A 19,160-nucleotide genomic window follows, 5' to 3' on the forward strand; every position below is an offset into this window, starting at 1 on the left:
TTAGTTTTTGAGGGGTGTTTGGAACTTGCAGATTCTGGAAGTGAGCGACAGATATCATTGCATGTCCCGGGCTGGGATATTTTGGGCTAAAGGGGAGGTTTGGATCTTGCAGGACTCCAAGGCTGAGCCATAAATGCACCTTTGGTGGAATATTGGGGGGTCCGTTTGGGAATTTCCTGCTATCAGCAGGACAGGCCAATCGTTTTGGGGGTCTGTGAGAGAGCCCAGGGGGGTGGAACGCAACACTCTCAGAGTACGGAGAGCAGAGAGGGGCAATACCGGAGCTGAGGGACCCCTGGCAGCCTGGAGGGGTGGGGGAGGCTGGAGATGAGGCAGGGCTGGGACACTGTGACCCTGAAAGGGGTGATGGGGAGAGGGGGAAGCCCTGAGTGCCTGGAGTTGGGGGAGCCTGAAGAGGGGACCCTGGGAGCCCTTGGAGCCAAATCACAATCAGGGAAGAAGGGACCCCTGGGAGCACCGAAACCCCACAGCATCCCTAATCAGGACCCAGGAGAAGGGGATCCACAGGACCCATGGGAGCCCCAGCAGCTTCGAGAATGGGAAACCCCAGAACCCCATAGAGAGGAGACTGGAAAGGGGGAACTCCTGGGAGGCTTTTTCTGAACTCATTCTTATTTTAGGAGAAATTTATAGACACAAAACAACCGGTGACTTCTAGAGATAGACTTGGGCAGGAGGAACCCCCAACCCAAGGCACTCACACCTTTCTTTTACCCAAACAAGGATTTCCCATTCCCAAATCTTGGCCAGATGGAGGAGGAGGCTGTGAGGAAGAGGAAGATGCCCCAGGAGAGCCAGGCAGGTGAGGAGGAAGTCACTGCCCCTTTCCTGCTCTCTTCTCCTCCAGCTCCCAGCCCAGCATCACCCCTGGCTGCAGGAGAACCTTGCTGCTGACTCTGTCCTGGTAGGGATGGATTGGGGGATCTCCTTCCCCTTCCCTCTGGCATGGAGGCAAATCCCAAATCCTCTCCTTGTCCTTCTTTCCCCAGACAATGAGCTGAGGAGAGAGACCAGGGAGGACAAATCCTTACGGCAGAACCTCACAGAAGAGGCCACTTTGAGCAGCTCTGTGACCCAGGAATCCAACTGGGAAGAAAAGCCCCAGAGATGCTGCACAAGGAGAGGCTGCAAACCCAGCCCAGGGTGCTCTGAAGAGCAAAGACCCACCCTGTGCCAGGAAGTTGGCAAGAGCTTCTGCTGGAGTTCGGAGCTGGAGATTCCTGAGAAGCTTCATGAGACCAAGAAGCCCTACGAGTGTGGGGAATGTGGGAAGAGCTTCAGAAAGATCTCCCACCTTATGGATCACCAGCGGATCCACACAGGGGAAAGACCCTATGAATGTGGGGAATGTGGGAAGAGCTTCAGCCAGAGCTCAAACTTGTTCAATCACAAGAGGATCCACACTGGGGAGAAGCCCTACGAGTGTTCTGAGTGTGGGAAGAGGTTTCAGAGGAGCTCCAATCTCCTCAGTCATCAGCAGATTCACACAGAGGAGAGGCCCTTCCGCTGCCCTGAGTGCAGGAAAGGCTTCAAGCGCAACTCCACCCTCATCAGGCACCGGCGCATCCACACTGGGGAGAGACCCTATGAGTGTGGGGAATGTGGGAAGAGCTTCAGCTACAGCTCTGACCTGATCCGTCACAAGAGGATCCACACTGGGGAGAGGCCCTACGATTGTTCCAAGTGCAGGAAGAGGTTTCAGACCAGCTCAGCTCTCCTCCTACACCAGCGGATTCACACAGAGGAGAGGCCCTTCCGCTGCCCTGACTGCAAGAAGGGCTTCAATCGCAACTCCACCCTCGTCACCCACCAGAGGATCCACACCGGGGAGAGACCCTATGAGTGTCCCGAGTGTGGGAAAGGCTTCACCCAGAGGTCTAACTTGACCAAACACCGACGGAGGCACCGGTAAGGGAAGCCCTGCGAGTGTCCCGAGTGTGGGAAGAGCTTCATGCACTGCTCCGTATTCATCCCCCATCAGAGGACCCTCATTGGGAAGAGCCCTGGTGACCCACACTGCCAGTGACCCAGTGCTGTGGTTTGAACCTGGCCAAATGCCAGGCACCTACGAAATCTGCTTTCTCTTCTCTCCCCTGCTGCAGCTGTGTGCTACACACACACACACGGTTCATGAGTTGAGATAATGAACCAGGCAGGATGCACTGAAGGGTAAAACAGGCTGAGAACTTAAAAGTTGCAAAGTGATTTATTGGTAACCTAAGCCTGAACAGAGTCAGAGGAGGCAAATGGGAACTAAAAATAAGCTCTTAATACACTGTTTCTCTGATCACCCCCCTCCCTCTTTCCCACCAATAGCACAGGGGGTTGTGGCGGGCAGGGTATGGGTTTTTTTGGTCAGTCCATGACCAAAATTTCTTCCGCTGTTCAGGGAGAGGAGTCCTCTACTTAGTCATGGGTCCCTCCCACTGGAGACAGCCCTCTGCAAACTTCTTTGCCATGGGTCCAATCTCTCGAGCAGCAGCTGCTGGAATCTGCTGCCCCATGAGTTCTTGTCCACAGGGTTCAGAGCTCTGAGCCCAGGCCAGGCTGTTTCCATCCCAAGGAACAAGGCCTTTCCCTGCACTGGGACTGCCACTGGATCACAGCTTCCTCCAGGCATCCACCTGCTCCTCTAGCGTGAGCACCTCCCCACAGGCTGTGGGTGGATCTCTGCACCCCTCGTGGACCCCATGGGCTGCAGGGGGACAACCTGCTTCACCATGGTCCTCACCACGGCCAGAAGAGGATTTTCAGCTCCAGTGCCTGGAGCACCTCCTCCCCCACCTTCTCCACTGACCTTGGTGTCTCCATGTTGTTTTCCCTCACATATTCTCACCTCCTCCTCATCCTCTGTCTAAAAAGCAGTGCTTGCACACATTGTTTTGATTTCTTCTTAAATATGATATCCCAGAGGTGTAACCAACATCTCTAATTGGCCCAGACTTGGCCAGCAGCATGTCCATCATCTTCAGAGCCATCAGAGATTGGCTCTGCTGGACATGGTGAAAACTTCTAGAACATTCACGCAGGACACACAGGAGCCATTTTTATGCCTCTCCCCACCCACTAGCAAAAACTGGGCTAAGCAAAACTAACTCATGAGCACAGGGGTGAGTTTTCTCCCAACCCTTCAGCCACTTCTTCAGGCCTACCACAACAGCTTTTGAAGGGTTTAAGTTTCCCCTAGATGCTAAAGATGGCTTGCTGATGTTCTGAGCTACGCAAAACTAACATACTCAGATTGGGAAGGCACCTGGCTGGTGGCTTCCATGGCCTCCTGATTCCCTGTGGCCACCTGGACAAACACAGGGGCAGGAACATCCATGGGGACTCAGAGTGACATCCAAAATTCATTGGGAAGAGCTGATTTGTTAATGTTACACCCTAAAAGTTGTTACCTGCTGTGTAATTGTTTCTTCTCGTGGCATCAAGAAATGATGGATGATCTTGGAGGTTTTTTCCAACCTAAATAATTTCCTTTTTCACCTTGTCACAACAACCAAAGCTGAGGTAAAATAAAGAAATGAAACAAAGAGATCTAAAGCTGCACCATTTTACTGTGCATTTGGGGGTGAATGTGGGGTTGAGGGGAATATTCATGAGGATTTGGATGTTCTGGGGCTGCCCAGGCTGGGGGACAGGACAACAGTCTCATAGTTGTGCTGGCAGAATGTGTCCACCTGAGCCCATCTGTTGTTCAGGAATTCTGGTTTTCTGTCCCAGTCCCTGGCCTGGGTCTCCCCATGTGAGGTGTGCCCCCCAAAGTGCCCAAATCACTGCTGAAGTGCCTGAGCTGCTCCCAGCTGTGGATGTCCCTGTTCACCAGCCCCTCCTGGTTAGTGCCATGGGGGCTGGGAGGGAGTTTAGGGAATCCTGGGGGGATTGGGAGGGGTTTTTGTGGCTTTTGGGGGCATTTGTGGTGCTGAGAGGGAGTTTAGCATGCTCTGTGAGAGAGGTTTGGGGTCCTGACTGTGCTGTGTGACTTGGAGAGAATTTGGGTGGGTGTAGGGGGAGATGGGAATGGGGTTATGGTGGCTCTTGAGCCAATTTATATTGCAGGGAGTGGTTTGGGAGCATCCTCGGAGGAGCTGTTGGGTGGTTTGAGGGGCCTGGGAGTGGCTGTGGGGCTGGGAGAGGTTTTTTAGTGGTCATGACAAACCCAGACCCCCAAAGCTGCCACCATATGCCACCCCCCAAGGCGCTGCTGGGGTTTGGGGGCTCCATGTTGGAGTTCATCCTCCTGGCTCTGCGGGAGAGGGTGAAGGGTGTTCCCAGGGGTCATGTGTGTCCCTGAGAGCATGTGTGACTCCCCCCATCCCAGTGTCACCTCTTTTTCCCTCCCCACAGGGCTCCTGACCCAGCTCCTGCTCCCCCCAGGAGGGAATTTGTGGAGGGCGCAGAGGGGGTGCACAGCCCCTGCCGGGGGATGACCCTGAGCCAGTGCCCTTTGTTTAGCACCAACCTGGGCTTGGGGCTGCAGGAGGAAGAGGCTGATGGGAAGCAGATCCTGCAGGTGGGACAGTGCTTGGGGTCAGGGCAAGGTCCTGCCCTGCACACCTGGCTCAGGTGTGACACTGCCCCAGGAAGGGAGCGGGACATTCCCATCTGTCTTGCATGGGAGAGAGGAGATTTATGTGCTTTTGCAGTCTGACAGGCTTTAAGACAGCTAGTTCCCCAAGACTTAGTCCCGTTCGCAAGATTCTTTGATATCTGGCCGATTTGTCTAAAAATACCATTTATTTGACACAGAACGTAACAAACATACAAACATAGAACAGACTGACACACATAGACACACAATGAATACATAATTGCAACACTATGGTAAAAATGCAATTATGGGGTAAAACCTTGCTTGAACTATAAAGATAGTTAAAAACGCAAGAAATGCTTGCTTGAATGATAATGCAAGTTAAGAAATGCTTGCTTGAGCTAGCGATAATGCAAGTTAAGAAAGGTACCTATAAGTTAGCCGGAATAATACAATTTAGGAAACTCAATGATCTCACCAAATCCAGTTTTTGGAGCTGGGGATACATCAGCGTCCTCACTCAATCCCTCGGGAAGTAACCACAGGGCTGCGTCCAGACCTGGGGAGAGGCTTACTTCACGCTTCTATATCCATGTAGAAAGCCTCTGATTTTACTGAGTTTTTCGTGGTGTTTTATAGGGAAAAGAGTGTGTATTTGCGGTCACCTGAAAATTATTCACATTCTCTCAGTGTCTCGCTCTGAGTTCTAGACGCCAGCACTGATAGTCAGGATTAAGCCATTGACTTAATCTGAGCCATCGATCTCGGCTAGCAATCAGGGAGAGAGAGAAGGGGGGGGGGGGTGTCTGTCCTGCCACAAACACTCTCTTCAAACAAAATTACCACCTTCCAACTTCCTCTTCTGCAGGCAGGTGAGAAAAGTATCCACTCCCAGCTCCTTGCTCCTAGAGGAAAACAAATGTTTTCAGCAGCAACAACCCTGAAATATCAACCTCCTTCCTTAACCTGGATACTGGGAGCTCACACAAAGCTGCCTTTTGTCCAAGGATATCCACAGAAGACCTTGAGGATGGAGCAGTTTGAAACACAACTCCTTCCAAGTTTAAACCTTCCTTGATCAAATGAATGCACACAAACTGACCCCAAATGGAAAGTGGGGCAGAAAGAGAAACTCCTCTCTCACAACAGCAAACTCTGGGCTTCCTTCTGTTCCAGCTGGAGAGGGAAGGCCATGGGATACTTCTGAGTTTGGGAAGGAATCCTGGGAAATGGCCAGATTTGGGAGGGCAGCAGAGGGAAGTTCACCAAAGAGAAGGAAAAGATTCTCTGGAAACAAAAGATTATGGCAATGTTTGTGGAGGAAAGAAAAAGTATATATTTTCAGCATTTGTAAAAGTTCCCAGATGGAAATTTCTGCCCTCACAGAACAATCAGTCTCCTTGGTCTCTCAGGAAGCTCATGAATGAACCTGCAAGGCTTGGATATACATCCCATGTGTCTATCTGCCAGAGCAAAACAGCTGCCCAACAAGACTTCAAGTGAGCACAGGACAAACCTTCCCCCTCCACCTCCCAACACCAACTCAGAGTCTCTTTCCATTGCAAGATGTACTCTGTGAGCAGTCTGCATTGACTAGACTTGGCTGCAGGAGGGGTTTTCACTGTTACTCTCTCCAGATGGGGGAAGACAGGAAGACAAGAAATGATTCCTGAGGAAAGAAAAAGGCACAGCCTCTTGTGGAGACACCAGTGTGAGCTGACTCCAACTGGAAGCCATTCATCCCTTGGCTAAAGCAACATCCATCCTAGGGGCAGCAGTTCAGCTTTGATGAGCATGCTGACAAAACTGCTGCCCCTTGCTGACAGGCAGGGATGAGGAGAAAGAACATGCCAGCTGGCTGGGAAAGAGGCAAAAAGAATGTCTTCAAGTGTCTCCTCTTCATCCTTTCGGCAGGCAAGACAGAGCAATGTCCTTTCCTTCTGTCACCACAGGTGACCCGGGGATGGGATGCAGCGCGGGGAGAGAGGTCGCCACTGCTGCCAGCAGCCTCGCAAGGGGCTTTACCCGCCCCGCCGAGCCCGGCCAGCGCCCCGGGAGCGAAACGGCCGCGCTGTGCCCGGGCTGTGCCTCTCTGGCTCGTGTCGCTCGTCGCTCGTCCCCGCCAAGTCCTGCCCGCGCCGCGGCCGTTGCGCTGAGGCGTTGTTGCCCCAGTCGGTGAGCGGCGCCGCCATGCAGCAGCCCCCTCTGCCCTCGGGGCTCAGCGCCCGCACCTTCCCCGCCAAGCTGTGGCACCTGGTGAACAGCCCCCGCGTCCGCTCCGTGCGCTGGGACAGCCTGGCCCGGGGGCTGCTCGTCGAGCGCTCGCTCTTCGAGCGGGAGCTGCTCAGCCCGGCCGGCGCCCGCGGGCTGGGCGGCGAGGGGGCGGCGGCGGCCCCGGGCACCTTCAAAGCCACGCACTTCAGCAGCTTCGTGCGACAGCTCCACCTGTACGGCTTCCACAAGGTGGCGAGCGAGGGCGGCAGCTGGCTCCACTTCAGGAATCCAATCTTTCGCCGCGACCGCCCCGACCTCCTGCTCCGCATCGAGCGCCGGAGCAAGGCCAGCCGAGGAGATGCGCCAAGGAGGTGCAGCAAGGAGGTGCGCAGCCGCCAGCGCAGCCGCTTGCAGCAGCTCCGCGGGGCCGGTAAGCCGGGCTGGCAGCGAGGGTGGCGCGGGCTTTGGCCGTGGGCACTGCCCGTGCTGGGGCTGCTCAGCGCAGCTGCCCCGGCTGGCCCAGGGGCTGGCTGTGCTTGGGCAAGGCAGCCGTGCCGTGCCGTGCCGTGCCGTGCCGTGCCGTGCCGTGCCGTGCCGTGCCGAGCCGTGCCGTGTCCCCCGGGCTGCCGGGGGCTGCGGGACAGTCCCGCCGGGGCTGCGCTCACAGCAGCCTGGCCCGCTCGGCCTGCAGCTGGCCCAGCCCCGCGCCGTGGCTGCCGCTGCTCCTTGCCCGGCCACGGGCACGCTTGGGGAGCTCTCCGTGAGTGCGTGTGAGTGCCGAGGGCTCGATGGTGGCCAGGCCCAGCTGCAGGGAGCCTCCTGTCCCTTTGGAGCAGAGGGGGAAAGACCTGGCAGTTGGGATTCTGGCAGTTGCCTCCGGCCGAGGAACTGCCAGGGGAAAGTTTTCCCAGGCAGTTAAACGAATAGGCAAGAGCTAAACAGACAAGGAATTGGTTGTTGCAAAGCCGCAGAACATGTGGGGAGTTTTTTCTTCTCACCCTGCTTGGGAGGATCTGAGCTTTTCTCTTTGCTGATAGAAGCACAGTTGCTGCCAAGGGAAACGTAGGCAAGGAGCAATAGTGACCCAATCTTCCCTTTGCTTCCTTTCTTTTCTCTCATTGCTACTCAGCTCCCTCATGCCAGGACCTCAGCGCTGCCTCACCTGAGGATGCAGAGCTGCCTCCAGGCCCTTCCAGGCGATGACATGCAGGTGCTGAAGACTCTGAGGCTTCCCCAGCACCTGCCAAGAAAGTGTTTCGCACCTCCGGACATCAGGGGGAGTCATGGGAGGAATCACTCAGACGCAAATTCCAGCTGAAGCGTCTCAGCATTCCACTGGTCCGTATGGACCTAAAACACCACCCTGAGCTCATGGTTCGCCTGGTTCGCATTGACCATCCGAGCGTTTCCAGGGCCCTTCCAGAGAGCAGCAGCTGCAGATCATCAGAGCAGCACCTGCCAGCCTACAGTCCATCAGGTAGGGAAAGAACCTGTACCCTTGCTTTTCCAACAGCTCCTGCTAAGAGATTATTTGAAGTATTTTTGGCAGTGCTCTGTCATGAGTAGATGTCAAGTGAGAATCAGGTAGAAAAGTGTCAAGTTGACTAGGAAAAGGAACCTTGAATGCAAAAGAATTCTCGGTCTGCTTTTCCTGACATTTCTTCTGATTTGGTTTGTCTCCTGGGCATTTTCCAGACAGCCTTTCTGCTGAGGTGCAAGTGTAAGGCAAAAAATCGTGGCTGACAAATGCTCAGTGTTAGGTGAGCTCCCCTCTGTCTTTGAATGAAGCCAAACTGGGATGGTGATAGAATATCACAGATTTTTAAGACTGTGTGTGGTGCCCTTCAGGCCATGCCATTTCAAGGAGCTCTGTGTGTTTGCAGAACAGTTGCACCTGCAGAATATGGCCTGAGCCACAAGGTTGCTTTTTAGCATAAAAATCACAGTTGACTTTCAGTGTTTGCCTGAAGATCTGGTCTTGTCCAGGGTGAATCCACTCTGTGGATGAGATGGGAATCTCTTGTGTTGGGATGAGAAACTCAAGCAGCCAACTCCAAAAGCTAATGGGCATGTAGGAAAGGTTGTGATTATGAAGATTTTGTGTCCCTTTGGAGCAGAGGGGAAATGACCTGGTTGTTGGGTTTCTTGACTGTCCCTGCCAAGGAACTGCCAGGGGACAGTTTTGCCAGATGGTTAAACGAATAGGTGAGACCTAAATAGACAAACAGGGAGTTGGTTGTTGCAAAGCCCCAGAACATGTGGAGATTTTTTTCTTCCTCACCGTACTTGGGAGGATCTGAGTTTTGCTCTTTGCTGAGAAAAGTACAGTTGTTGCCAAGGGAAATGTAGGCAAGGAGCAATAGTGACCCAATCTTCTGTTTCTCCCTTTCTTCCCTCATTGCTACTCAGCTCCCTCATGCCAAGACCTCAGTGCTGCCTCACCTGAGGATTCAGAGCTGCCTCCAGGCCCTTCCAGCACAAGTGCAGCTGATCAAGACTCTGAGGCTTCCCCAGAGCCTCCCAAGAAAGTGTTTGCCACCTCTGGAGTTCTTGGGGAATCATTGGAGGAACCAGTAGCAGGCAAATTTAAATGCCAGCATGAGCTCATCATTGCACCAATTCCCATAGACCATCTGAGCTCTTCCAGGGCCCTTCCAGAGAGCAGCAGCTGCACATTTTCAGAGCAGCACCTGCCAACCTACAGACCATCAGGTAGGGAAAGAACTTCTACCCTTGATTTTCCAACAGCTCCTGGCAAGATACCATTTGAAGTATTTTTCTGCAGTGCTCTGTCATGGGTAGATGTCAAGTGAGAATCAGACAGAAATTGTCGAGTTGACCAGGAAGGGGGACCTTGAGAACAAAAACAATCTCTGTCTGGTTTTCCTGTCCTTCCTCCAGATTTGGAGGATTTTCTGGGGGTTTTCCAAACAGTCTCTGTGTAGGGGAGAAAGACTGAGGCAAAAAATATTTGCCCTCAACTGCTCAGTGTCTGTTGAGCTCCCCTGTTTTCTTGAATGAAGCCAAACTAGGACGCTGATAGGATAGTGCAGAGTTTCAAGATTGTCTCTCCTGCAAAGAAGTTGATTACATTTCAGTGAGCTCTGTGTGTCAGCAGAAGAGTTGCAACTGCAGAATACAGCCACAGCCACAAGGTTGCTTTTCTGCAATAAAATCCCAGTTTAATTTTAGCCTGCATGTCTGCAGATCTGGGCTCTTCCAAGGGGGATCCACTTTCTTTGTTCAGCAAAACTCAAAAGCAGCCAATTCCACAAGCTGATGGGGAGATGGAAAAGGCTGTGTTTACAAAGCCTTAGTGTGTGTGTGTGTGTAGATCAGTTTTACAGTCCATACTTTACCAGACATACCCATCAATGAGAATAAATACTTTTTACGAGGAAGAAATCAGTCTTCCAATCCCCTGCGAAGTTGGAATACATTTCTGGCATTGAGTTTGCTGTGTGCTTCCTGTGGTGTTTGATCCAAGGCAGCAGTAGAGCTCTGTGTGCCAAGCTCTGTTCTGGAGCCTGACCCAAGTGTTTGGATTCTTGCAGCCACAGTGGGCAGTTCAGCCTCCGATGCTCCGACTGGCAGTGCTGGTTGTGCAGCATGGACAGCCTCCAGCTGGCCATGGAATGAGCCTGGGGAAGAGGAATTGCCACCACTGACTCTGGACCTGGTGCTTGAGACGCTGGAGGAGATGATTTCCCACTCCCCACCTGAAAGGTCTCCCTTTGCTCAGGTAACTGCATTGGAAAGGGAGGAAAAGGGCTGGACTGAGAGCTTTTGAAAGTTGTTGCATGGCTGAGAAGGAAAGGCTTCTTGAATTGAGCTGTGAATGGACAGGGAAGGATTTGCTTGGTAAAGCAAGATTTGCAAAGGAAGAGGGAAGGAAAAGGGGGCTCATCCTTAGTGAGGACGAGAGGTGTTGGCCAAGTTTGGGTGCTCCTCTCTCCTTTTCCTGGGAAGAATCCCTACTGCAGGGGCATCATTCCTGGTGATGCTTTGTAGGTTCTAACAAGCTTAGCTTGATGTGAAATAGGAGAGTGTTTGGAGAATTGCCCCTGAAGGCAAAGTGTCCCGCCCAGGGACGGGCATGTGAGAGGAGCCTCTGTTAGAGCACCAGCTGTGGGCTCTGCCTCCTTTTGGTTGGAAGGCCAAGGCAGAGCAAGGGCTGGGCTGCAGCTGCTGCTGCTGTGTGAGCCCTGCTGTGTGTGTAGGCACTGCCAGAGCCGTGTGAGGGGATGTGCTGCAGCTGCAGCTTTCTGGTCCTCTCTGTAGCCTCCAGTCGAGTTTCTATCTGGGAAATCCTCAGCTGGGCAAACTGCCCAGTCTTGCTCTCCATGTTCCAGAGCTTTGTCATGTTCCTCTTGGACATCCCTGTGGGAAGAGATGTGTGTGTTCCCATCCAGTCCTGGCAAAGCTGGAGCCTGGATGAGGCTGTTGTGCTCAGGGCTGTGGAGGGAGGAGCACATCCCTGTGCCAGGAGCTGGCAGGACTCCTTCCTTAGTGCCCATGTCATGTGTTCAGTGTCGGCCCCACGTTCAACCTTGTCAGCTTTGGCAGCTTCTGGACTGGGTTTGAGAAGTCAATCTTCTCCACTGCCTTTGGGGGCCAGACCTCCTTGTTAGGAGCAAGAGATGAAAGTGAGTGAGCCCTGGAGCCTTTAGGGAGCAGATGTGTTGGTTCTGAGGCCCCGTGAGTTGTGAATTGGAGGGAAGGACAATGTTGGTGCTGCACATGAAATGGTTAAGGACTCCTTGAAGCCCAGGGGCTTCTGCTGTGTTGAAGTGCAATTCAATCAAGGACCATTAGTCCTTCTGTTTGAAAGATTCTGTCTTTCACTCAGTAATCCACTTTCTCTTAACTCTTGCCTCTTTCCAGTCTTGCCTTAAGTGTTCAATGTCTCTATTGGCACAGGCATTTTTGCATATTATTACACAGCTTTGCCAAAGGATTCCTCTATTTCACATAATATGCAGACCCATTGCCTTCTCTAGATTTACTGTTGAGTGGAGACAGATTCAGGGTGGGGAATGGGATTTTTTGGAATTGTCCGTATTGTATTGCCAAGTGTGATGACATTTTGTCTTCTGTAAACTCACACATACCAGTTCTCAAAAACATTTTCTTCCTCAAGAGAAAGAAATATTGCAGGCTCTGAACTACTGTGTCCCTGCAGAAAACAGTGAGTGATCTTTGGGTTTTCTTTCTTTCTGGATTTCTTTTAAGGGGAACACTGGTGTCGCCCCTGAGCCTTCAGGAGAGGAGCCTGAGAACATGGCTGCAGCAGAGAGAGCTTTGCCTGGCACCGTGAGCCATGGGAACAGTTCCCTGGAGCCCGAGGAGCTTGGTAAGGAGAGAGCCCACATTGGTTGAGAGAGGTCTGAGATGGCTGCTGTGAGCCTGCCTCTGGCAGGAAGGGAGATCAGAGGAGTTGAGTTCTTGTCTACAGGCTTGGTGCTTCCTGGTGCCTTGAGTTCCAACAGGGCACTGGCACAGCCTCCCCGGTGGAGCCCTGCCCTCCACGCTTCTCTGGCAGCACTGACCCTGAGTCCTGTGGTGTGGCAAGAGAGCAGTGAATAAAGCTGACCTTCTGGCACTTGTGTCACCAAGCTGGGTGTCCCAGTTTCCAGCTGAAGTGCATGGATAGGTTTGCTGCAGATTGGCAGTGCTCTGGAGGCAATGCTGAGTGACTCTTGAAGTAACTGTGTAAAACACCACAAAAAGCCAGAGTAGAAGGCTGAGCTTTGTGTCTGAAAGCATTAAATCAATGTAGTACAGGTCTGGTGATAGCTGTAGTGAGACACATTAAAAATACAAGTGGAAGAACCTCTGTGGCCAAACAAATCACAGAACACAAATGCAGTAGCTAAAGGCAAAATTTAATTTCCTCAGATTAGCGAGAGCTAATAGGAGAGAGAGGGCACTTTGGATCTGCATTCTCGAGCAAAGCTGGTACAGCCTGCAGGCCTCGTAGGGAGCTCTTTCCCTGCCAGCTCTTCATCCCAGAGCTGCTGGTCGAGTTGGAGGAGCTGTTGCTCACTGCAGAGAGCACTTTTTAGATGCCAGGGACCAGTGCTGGTTTGTAACTCAGCTCACATCACCCTTCAGCTTCAGCCATTTCAGTGAGGACCGAGGTGTCTCTGTGAGCACAGAGAAAGACCAAGGCTGGGTTCTTTGTGTGAGCTGGGACTGTGTGTGTTTCAAGCTCTCCTGGGTGCCATTTTCACTGTGGGTGCTGCAACTTTATCGGGATACTCCAAAACTTGCGAAGTTCTAAAAACTTGGAAGGATCCCTCTTCTGTAAAGAGGAGGCCTCTAATTCCCACGTGAGGGTTTGCCTTTCAGGCGATCTTTTACAATCTTTGACAGAAGTACAATTCCTTCCAAAGGGAAACATTCATGAAGGCCAGATATTGACTCAGTGTTCCCTTTGCTTCCCAGACATCCATCTGATCTACCTCGCCAGGAGGGCTGCCCTGCGTAGGACACGGAGACCAAGGGAGAGCCTGTGAAGATCAGACAGGTGGGATCCCTCTGTATATATTACATTTATATATATTAATAATTCCATTTTTTTCTCTTTATAGTTTCATTCTAGATTTACAGAATTGTGTGGATATATACTTATAGTTACAAATCTGTATAGTTCGATTTCTATCCATTTATATGTATATAATTATCGATGTGATTGTTTTATATATATGTAGTTAGATTTATAATTTGCATAGATACAATTATATGTAATTAGAGTAACTTTTATATATAAAGTTATATTTAGAAATGTGCATAGTTAGAGTTATGTGAATATTTAGGTACATGAATTGATATTTGTGTAGGCCTAGCTTGCATTTTAACCTCTTTCCCTGCTCTGCTTCCTATTTCATCTTTTGCTTTTCCCCCTGTGTCCCCTCTGTCCCCTCTTCCCGTGCTGGGTCCGAGCTGGCGGCCGGCCCGGGCGGAGCAGCAGTTCCAGGTGTCCCCAGGTGTCCCTAGAGCAGTGAGAGCAGCTGGTGTCCCCTGAGGAGCTGCTGAAGGACGGTGAGACTGAGGGGCTGAGGGGGCTGAGGAGAGGTGACACTGAAGGGACAGTGAGCTTGAGGTGCTGGTGGGGCTGAGGGGACTGTGGGACTGAGGGGTGTGGGGGAGGAAAGGGGAATGGTGGAGCTGTGGGTTCAGGGTGAGCTGCAGGGGATGGTGGGGGCTGAGGGGACAGGGAAGTGGCACAAACTGAGGCGGGTGGCAGGTCTAAGGGGACTCGATGTGTCAGAATGGACTGTGGGGGTCTGAAGGAACTGGGGGGGCTGTGGGTTTGCTGAGGGGATGGCAGGGCTGAGGGGATGGAGGGAGCCAGCAGGGAGCACAGAGGGGTCCAGGACTGTGGCTCTGCCAGGCCTTGGAACCAATTCCTGTGTGTACAGTTTTGCCACAGCTTCCCTAAATGCCTCAAGAACATCGGAGAGTGAAGAGAACCATGAGGGAGAAGCTGAAGGGCACCAGCAAGAGCAGTGAACAGGGAGCTGCTGCTGCTGCCCCCCGAAAGCCTGGGTGAGGCCACAGGGCCAGTGAGGCAGGCTGGGGCTGAGGCTCAGCCTGCTTTTTCTTTCTCACCCTGCTGGGGAGGCTCTGAGATTTTCTCTTCCCTCACACAAGTGCAGCTGCTGCCCAGGGAAATGTCCCGATATTGACTCAGTGTTCCCTTTGCTCCCCAGATGTTCATCTGCTGTCCCTGTCCAGGAGGGCTGCACTGCACGGGAGGAAGAGACAGAGGGAAAACGTGTGAAGATGGGGCTTCTGAAATCCCTTCAGGATATATTTATAGATTCATATAATTATATATGGATATTTAGATAGGTAGATTGATGTTTGTATAGTTAGATTTCTATTTATTTACGTCTGGTTTTATTTTTATGTTTGTGCTAGATTTTCATAATATAATGTAATATAATATAATATATGATGTAACAAATTAGTTTTGTTAAACTTAAATTGATATCTGTATATTAATCCTTAGTGTGGTTGCTGCAATTTGTAATAAATATAAGTTTTTAACTTAAGTTGATTTTTGTGTACATACATATCAGAAGCGCAAATGTAAGAATCTTCAATAAATTTAATTTTTAAACTGAAATAAGCATGAAGTTGTGTTTTTCCAAGCAATAAGCAAATGTAAACATAGTGCTGCTGGAGGGTTTTGGCAGTGAGTGAAGGGGACTGGGGGAAATTCTCCAGCCATGCCCAGCAGCTCCCCAGTCTCAGTCAGGCTGGGCAGTGAAACCGCAGATTTGGGATGGCAGCAGAGCCACACGCTGGGGAATAACTCGCTGCAAAGGCCTGCTGAGCAAACGGGACTCCACTGAGCTGAGAGCTCCAAGCAGGAGCCACCCGGGGAGGAGAAATCATTCACCATGAAACAGAGAGAGAAAATGCGGCAAAACAGATGTGAGGATACTCTGGGAGTCTGATAAAATGCTCTAAATCAGTGCTGTCTAGGTACATCTTCAGCAAAATAAGTTGTTAAAAATGAAACACCTTCCATGAAAGATGAATGACACTTTTCCCCTTCACTCACCCTCCTTTGGAAGTGAAACTTGTCCTTCTTCCTGAGAAGTTTTGCCCTTCAGCACCTCCCTCTCAGTAAATAAAAAGCTTAAGTACTACCACTTGTCACCATGAATGAAAACAGCCCTGCCCTGGTGACAGCGTTTGCAAAGTCTTCCCTCCTCCTGTCCCCACATCTCACAAACAGAACCATCCCCCCAGAACCATCAGGAGGAAGAGGCTGATGGGAAGCAGATCCTGCAGGTGGGACAGTGCTTGGGGTCAGGGCAAGGTCCTGCCCTGCACACCTGGCTCAGGTGTGACACTGCCCAGGGAAGGGAGAGGGACATTCCCATCCCCACGGATCAGGGCTGTGAGCAGCACTTGGAGCACAGACATGGAAATACTGGGAGGAACTGGGAGCACACTGAGGGTGTGAATTATCCCCACCACCACCTTTCCAGGGCAGCCCTGGATCTGAGAAATGCTCCTTAGGCCTCAGCCTTGGCCAACAGCCCCTGGGCTCAGCTCCTCTGCAGCTGATCACAAACACTGTCTGCTCCCAGGCACTGCTGCTGTCCAACCAACTCCTGCTTTCTTTAGGAGCAGCCTTGGGAACTGTTTTTCTTCCCTCCGTGGCACAACATCCCTGTTCTCACAGTGTCAGAGAAAGCTGTTGATGCAAAGTGCAGCCAGGATGGAACATTGCTGTGACTAAAGCCCATCTCTTGGGGCCCTATCAACAGGGCTCCAAAAGGAGCCCCTTGGAGCTCTCCTGGAGCAGTGAGCTCCCTCTGAGTGGGGCCTCTCCGAGCCGGGAACTCTCCCGTTTGCTGCACTCGGGGCATCCCCGAACAACGAGGGACCCTGGGCCCATCCCCCCACTCCTCCAGGCTCAACCCTTCACCTGCTGGGGAGATGCAAAAGCATCCGCAGTGAGCATTTCCCTGCCCTCCAGGGCAATTTCTGACAGCTCCCTGGCACTGCCTGTGTCTGTCTGAGTGCACACACGTGTGCCTGTGCTCTGGAAATGGGGGAGAAATGCTGCTCTGGGAGGTGTTGAAGTGCCTTGGATATCTGAGTGAGTTAGGCCTGTAAGTGAGGTTCAGTCATAAGGTATGAGCTAAGTGAAATGCTGCTAGGGGTTGTTCTTTTGCTAAGTTGTTGAGTTTAAGGTGTAAGTTAAGGTTAATATAGAAGTTAAGTTCTCTTAAGTTTGAGGGCTCTTAAGTTTTTAGACCATATTATTTTTATCCTTGCCCTCACTGTCCTTTGGTCACACACACCTACACACAGAGCTCCAATTCTCAGATAATTTCTGGTTTGATTGCCTGGATTTGCTCGCTTTTGTTGTTGCTTTTTTCCCTTGGTGTGCCTGAACTGTGCAGTCAGGAGCAGAGTGACTCTTGCCAAGGAACTTTGTTGTGCTGTCGTACTTCATATTAAATCTGGTTTTTGCTGATCCCTTGCTGGGGAATTTTTAAGTGCTCTCAAGTGCTCTCAAGCCCTCGTTCGTAAGAGAGTGAAGGAGCCCTGGGCCAGGCTCTCACCCTGGGGACACAGGGACACTGCCAGGGGGTCCCTGTCCTCCTGTCCCACCCCCCAGGACCCTGTCCCCCCCGTGCACATGTCAGGCTCTTGGGGTCGATCTCGAGGAACATCCTGTGGGGGAGGCTGTGGCACTGGGGGGCAGGGGGGACCTGGGGGGACAGGGGACCCTGCTGTGCACGAGCAGCGTTGGACTTGTCTGGGGGAACTGTGAGGGGGGCTGGGGCAGAGTGACCTCCCCAGTGACCTCACACAGCTACCCTTTGATGTCACACAGCCACCCTGTGATATCACAGCCTATTCTGTGATGTCACACAGCCTACTCCATGATGTTACACATCCACCCTGTGATGTCGAAGAGTCACCCTGTGTTGTCACAGCCCCCTCTGTGATGTCACACAGCCTTTGCTATGATCACATAATGCTGCCCTGTGATGTCACAGCCCATTCCATGATGCCACAACCCTCTCTATGATGTCTCACAGCCATTCCATGATGTCACAGCCCCCTTTGTGATGTCACATCACCCCCCTGTGGTGTCACACAGTCCACTCTGTGCCCTCACAGCCTGCTGTATGAGTTCATACAGCCACACTGTGATGTCACAGCCTGCTGTTTGATGTCACACAACCAACCAGTGATGCCACAGCCCACTCTATGATGTCACATATCACATCCTGCTCTGGGATGTCACAGCCTGCTCTGTGGTGTCACAAGCCAGTCAGTAATGTCACACAGCCTGCTCTGTGGTGTCATACAGCCACTCAATGATGTTACACAGCTCACTCTGTAACTGCACAGCTTGCTTATGTGATGAGGCCTCCAAACCCCATCTTGGGAGATTTTTGAGTCCTCTCCAAGTTTTTTGAGAAAGGAAAAATATTGGTCAAAATGCAAGGAAAATGGAGTGTCATTTTTTCCCAAAGTTTACAGTGACAGAATAAGGGTCAATATGTTTAAGCTAAACGAGAGTGCATTTAGATTTGTTATAAGGAAGGAATATTTTACAATGAGATTGTCACAAAACATCAACTGTTTCTCCAGAGAAGTTGATGCCCCATCCCAGCAATTGTCCAAGGACAGGAGCTTTGTGCAACCTGACACTGTGAAACCCCTCCTCTCCCCAAGGATGGAATTCCTGTTGTGCTGGTTCTCTGATGTGCTGGGTGACCTCACAACACTCCTGGCCAGAATGTCAGCTGAGGGCCAAGCAGGCTGCTGCAGTGGCAGTGACCTCACAGCCATCACCATTGCAGCCATGTCCCCTGGGCCTGGCTCTACCCATTCCATGAGCTCCTGTTCTGTCACCAATGGTCTCCTGAGTTCCAACGAGGCCCCACAGTGTCACAGTGTCCCCTTCATTCCATCAGGTTCTGTAGTGTCACAATGCACTCCTGGGTTCCATGAGGCCCCACTGTGTCACAATGACCCCTTGGTTCCATGAGGTGCCACAGAGTCACAATGGTCTCCCTTCATCTATGAGGCCCTGCAGTGTCACTTTGGTCTCTGTGGTTCTATGTGGCCCCAAAATGTCACAATGATCTCTGTGATTCCATTGGGAACACAAAAGCTTTGCATAAACATTGAGCAACACCTGCTTAACACAGCTAGACACATCTGTTTGTATTCAAAAGAGGGTTTAAAGGTGAGAATGGCACCAGCAGCTTCCATCTGCAACTGAGATCAAGGGAAAGGACAGGGACAGAGAATTCTGCTTGAAGATACAGAGAATTCTGCTTACAGAGATCACTTCTGGTCACATTGTCCCTTGTAGAAAGGTGACATCATCAGAGGCAGCCTGTACTGAGCATGTGGCTCCTGAGTGGGGTTTGTTGTGTAGGAAACCTGCTCAGGCTTTTCCATTCTTTCCTCACAAACAGGAAACCTTCTCCTGGGCCTGTGTGCAGGCAGAGCCCTGAGGAGAGCAGGTGGGACATGGAGCAATGGGCTGGGACAGCCAGCTGCAGAGCTCAGGGGACAAGTTTGCGATGCAGGGAACAGGGATGTCAGTGCCAGGTGGGCAATGTCAGCCATGGTGAGGTTGGGCTGAGGAGCAGGTTGTCCCAACAGGGTCAGCCCTCAAGGGGCTCATTCTTCTACATGCCCAGACCTTCTAAGGAGACATTCAGCATCAAAGTCACTTGGGGAATGCTTCTATCATGTCTTCTCGGAACGGAAAAATAAAAAAATATTTCCTTGACGTTAAAGAAAAGTCATGGGTTGCACTTTGAAAACTTCCTCCTTAAAAGAACACCAAACTGACTCCAATAGCTGTACAAGCCCTGAACACTTGAAGACGATG

General features: G+C 51.6%; 2 protein-coding genes and 1 long non-coding RNA gene across 3 annotated transcripts; all 3 read left to right on the forward strand.

Moving 5' to 3' along the window:
• Positions 1-751: 751 nt before the first annotated feature.
• On the forward strand, positions 752-2,045 carry LOC146421060 (uncharacterized). Its single transcript, XM_085047615.1, has 3 exons — positions 752-823; positions 1,011-1,266; positions 1,351-2,045. Exons 1-3 carry the CDS (start codon positions 772-774, stop codon positions 1,931-1,933), a joined length of 891 nt encoding a protein of 296 aa, XP_084903741.1. The 5' UTR covers positions 752-771; the 3' UTR covers positions 1,934-2,045.
• A 4,475-nt stretch (positions 2,046-6,520) lies between these two features.
• Positions 6,521-8,678, forward strand: LOC146421061 (heat shock factor protein 5-like). Its single transcript, XM_085047643.1, has 2 exons — positions 6,521-7,196; positions 8,650-8,678. Exons 1-2 carry the CDS (start codon positions 6,521-6,523, stop codon positions 8,676-8,678), a joined length of 705 nt encoding a protein of 234 aa, XP_084903769.1.
• Positions 8,679-12,034: 3,356 nt separating this feature from the next.
• Positions 12,035-14,623, forward strand: LOC146421062 (uncharacterized). Its single transcript, XR_014848785.1, has 4 exons — positions 12,035-12,119; positions 13,214-13,810; positions 14,202-14,317; positions 14,482-14,623. It is a non-coding gene; the product is annotated as an uncharacterized LOC146421062 (long non-coding RNA).
• Positions 14,624-19,160: the final 4,537 nt, after the last annotated feature.

Source organism: Lichenostomus cassidix, unplaced genomic scaffold (genome assembly GCF_008360975.1).
Source record: "Lichenostomus cassidix isolate B80296 unplaced genomic scaffold, HeHo_3.0 HiC_scaffold_43, whole genome shotgun sequence".
In the NCBI taxonomy this organism is placed as follows: Eukaryota; Metazoa; Chordata; class Aves; order Passeriformes; family Meliphagidae; genus Lichenostomus; species Lichenostomus cassidix.

Coding starts and splice junctions, on each gene's coding strand:
- LOC146421060 (XM_085047615.1), top strand. CDS start 772: ATGGAGGAGGAGGCTGTGAGGAAGAGGAAGATGCCCCAGGAGAGCCAG. Junction 824..1,010: donor GCCCCAGGAGAGCCAGGCAG/GTGAGGAGGAAG, acceptor TTCTTTCCCCAG/ACAATGAGCTGAGGAGAGAG. Junction 1,267..1,350: donor AAGCTTCATGAGACCAAGAA/GCCCTACGAGTG, acceptor CACAGGGGAAAG/ACCCTATGAATGTGGGGAAT.
- LOC146421061 (XM_085047643.1), top strand. CDS start 6,521: ATGCAGCGCGGGGAGAGAGGTCGCCACTGCTGCCAGCAGCCTCGCAAG. Junction 7,197..8,649: donor GCAGCAGCTCCGCGGGGCCG/GTAAGCCGGGCT, acceptor GTGTGTTTGCAG/AACAGTTGCACCTGCAGAAT.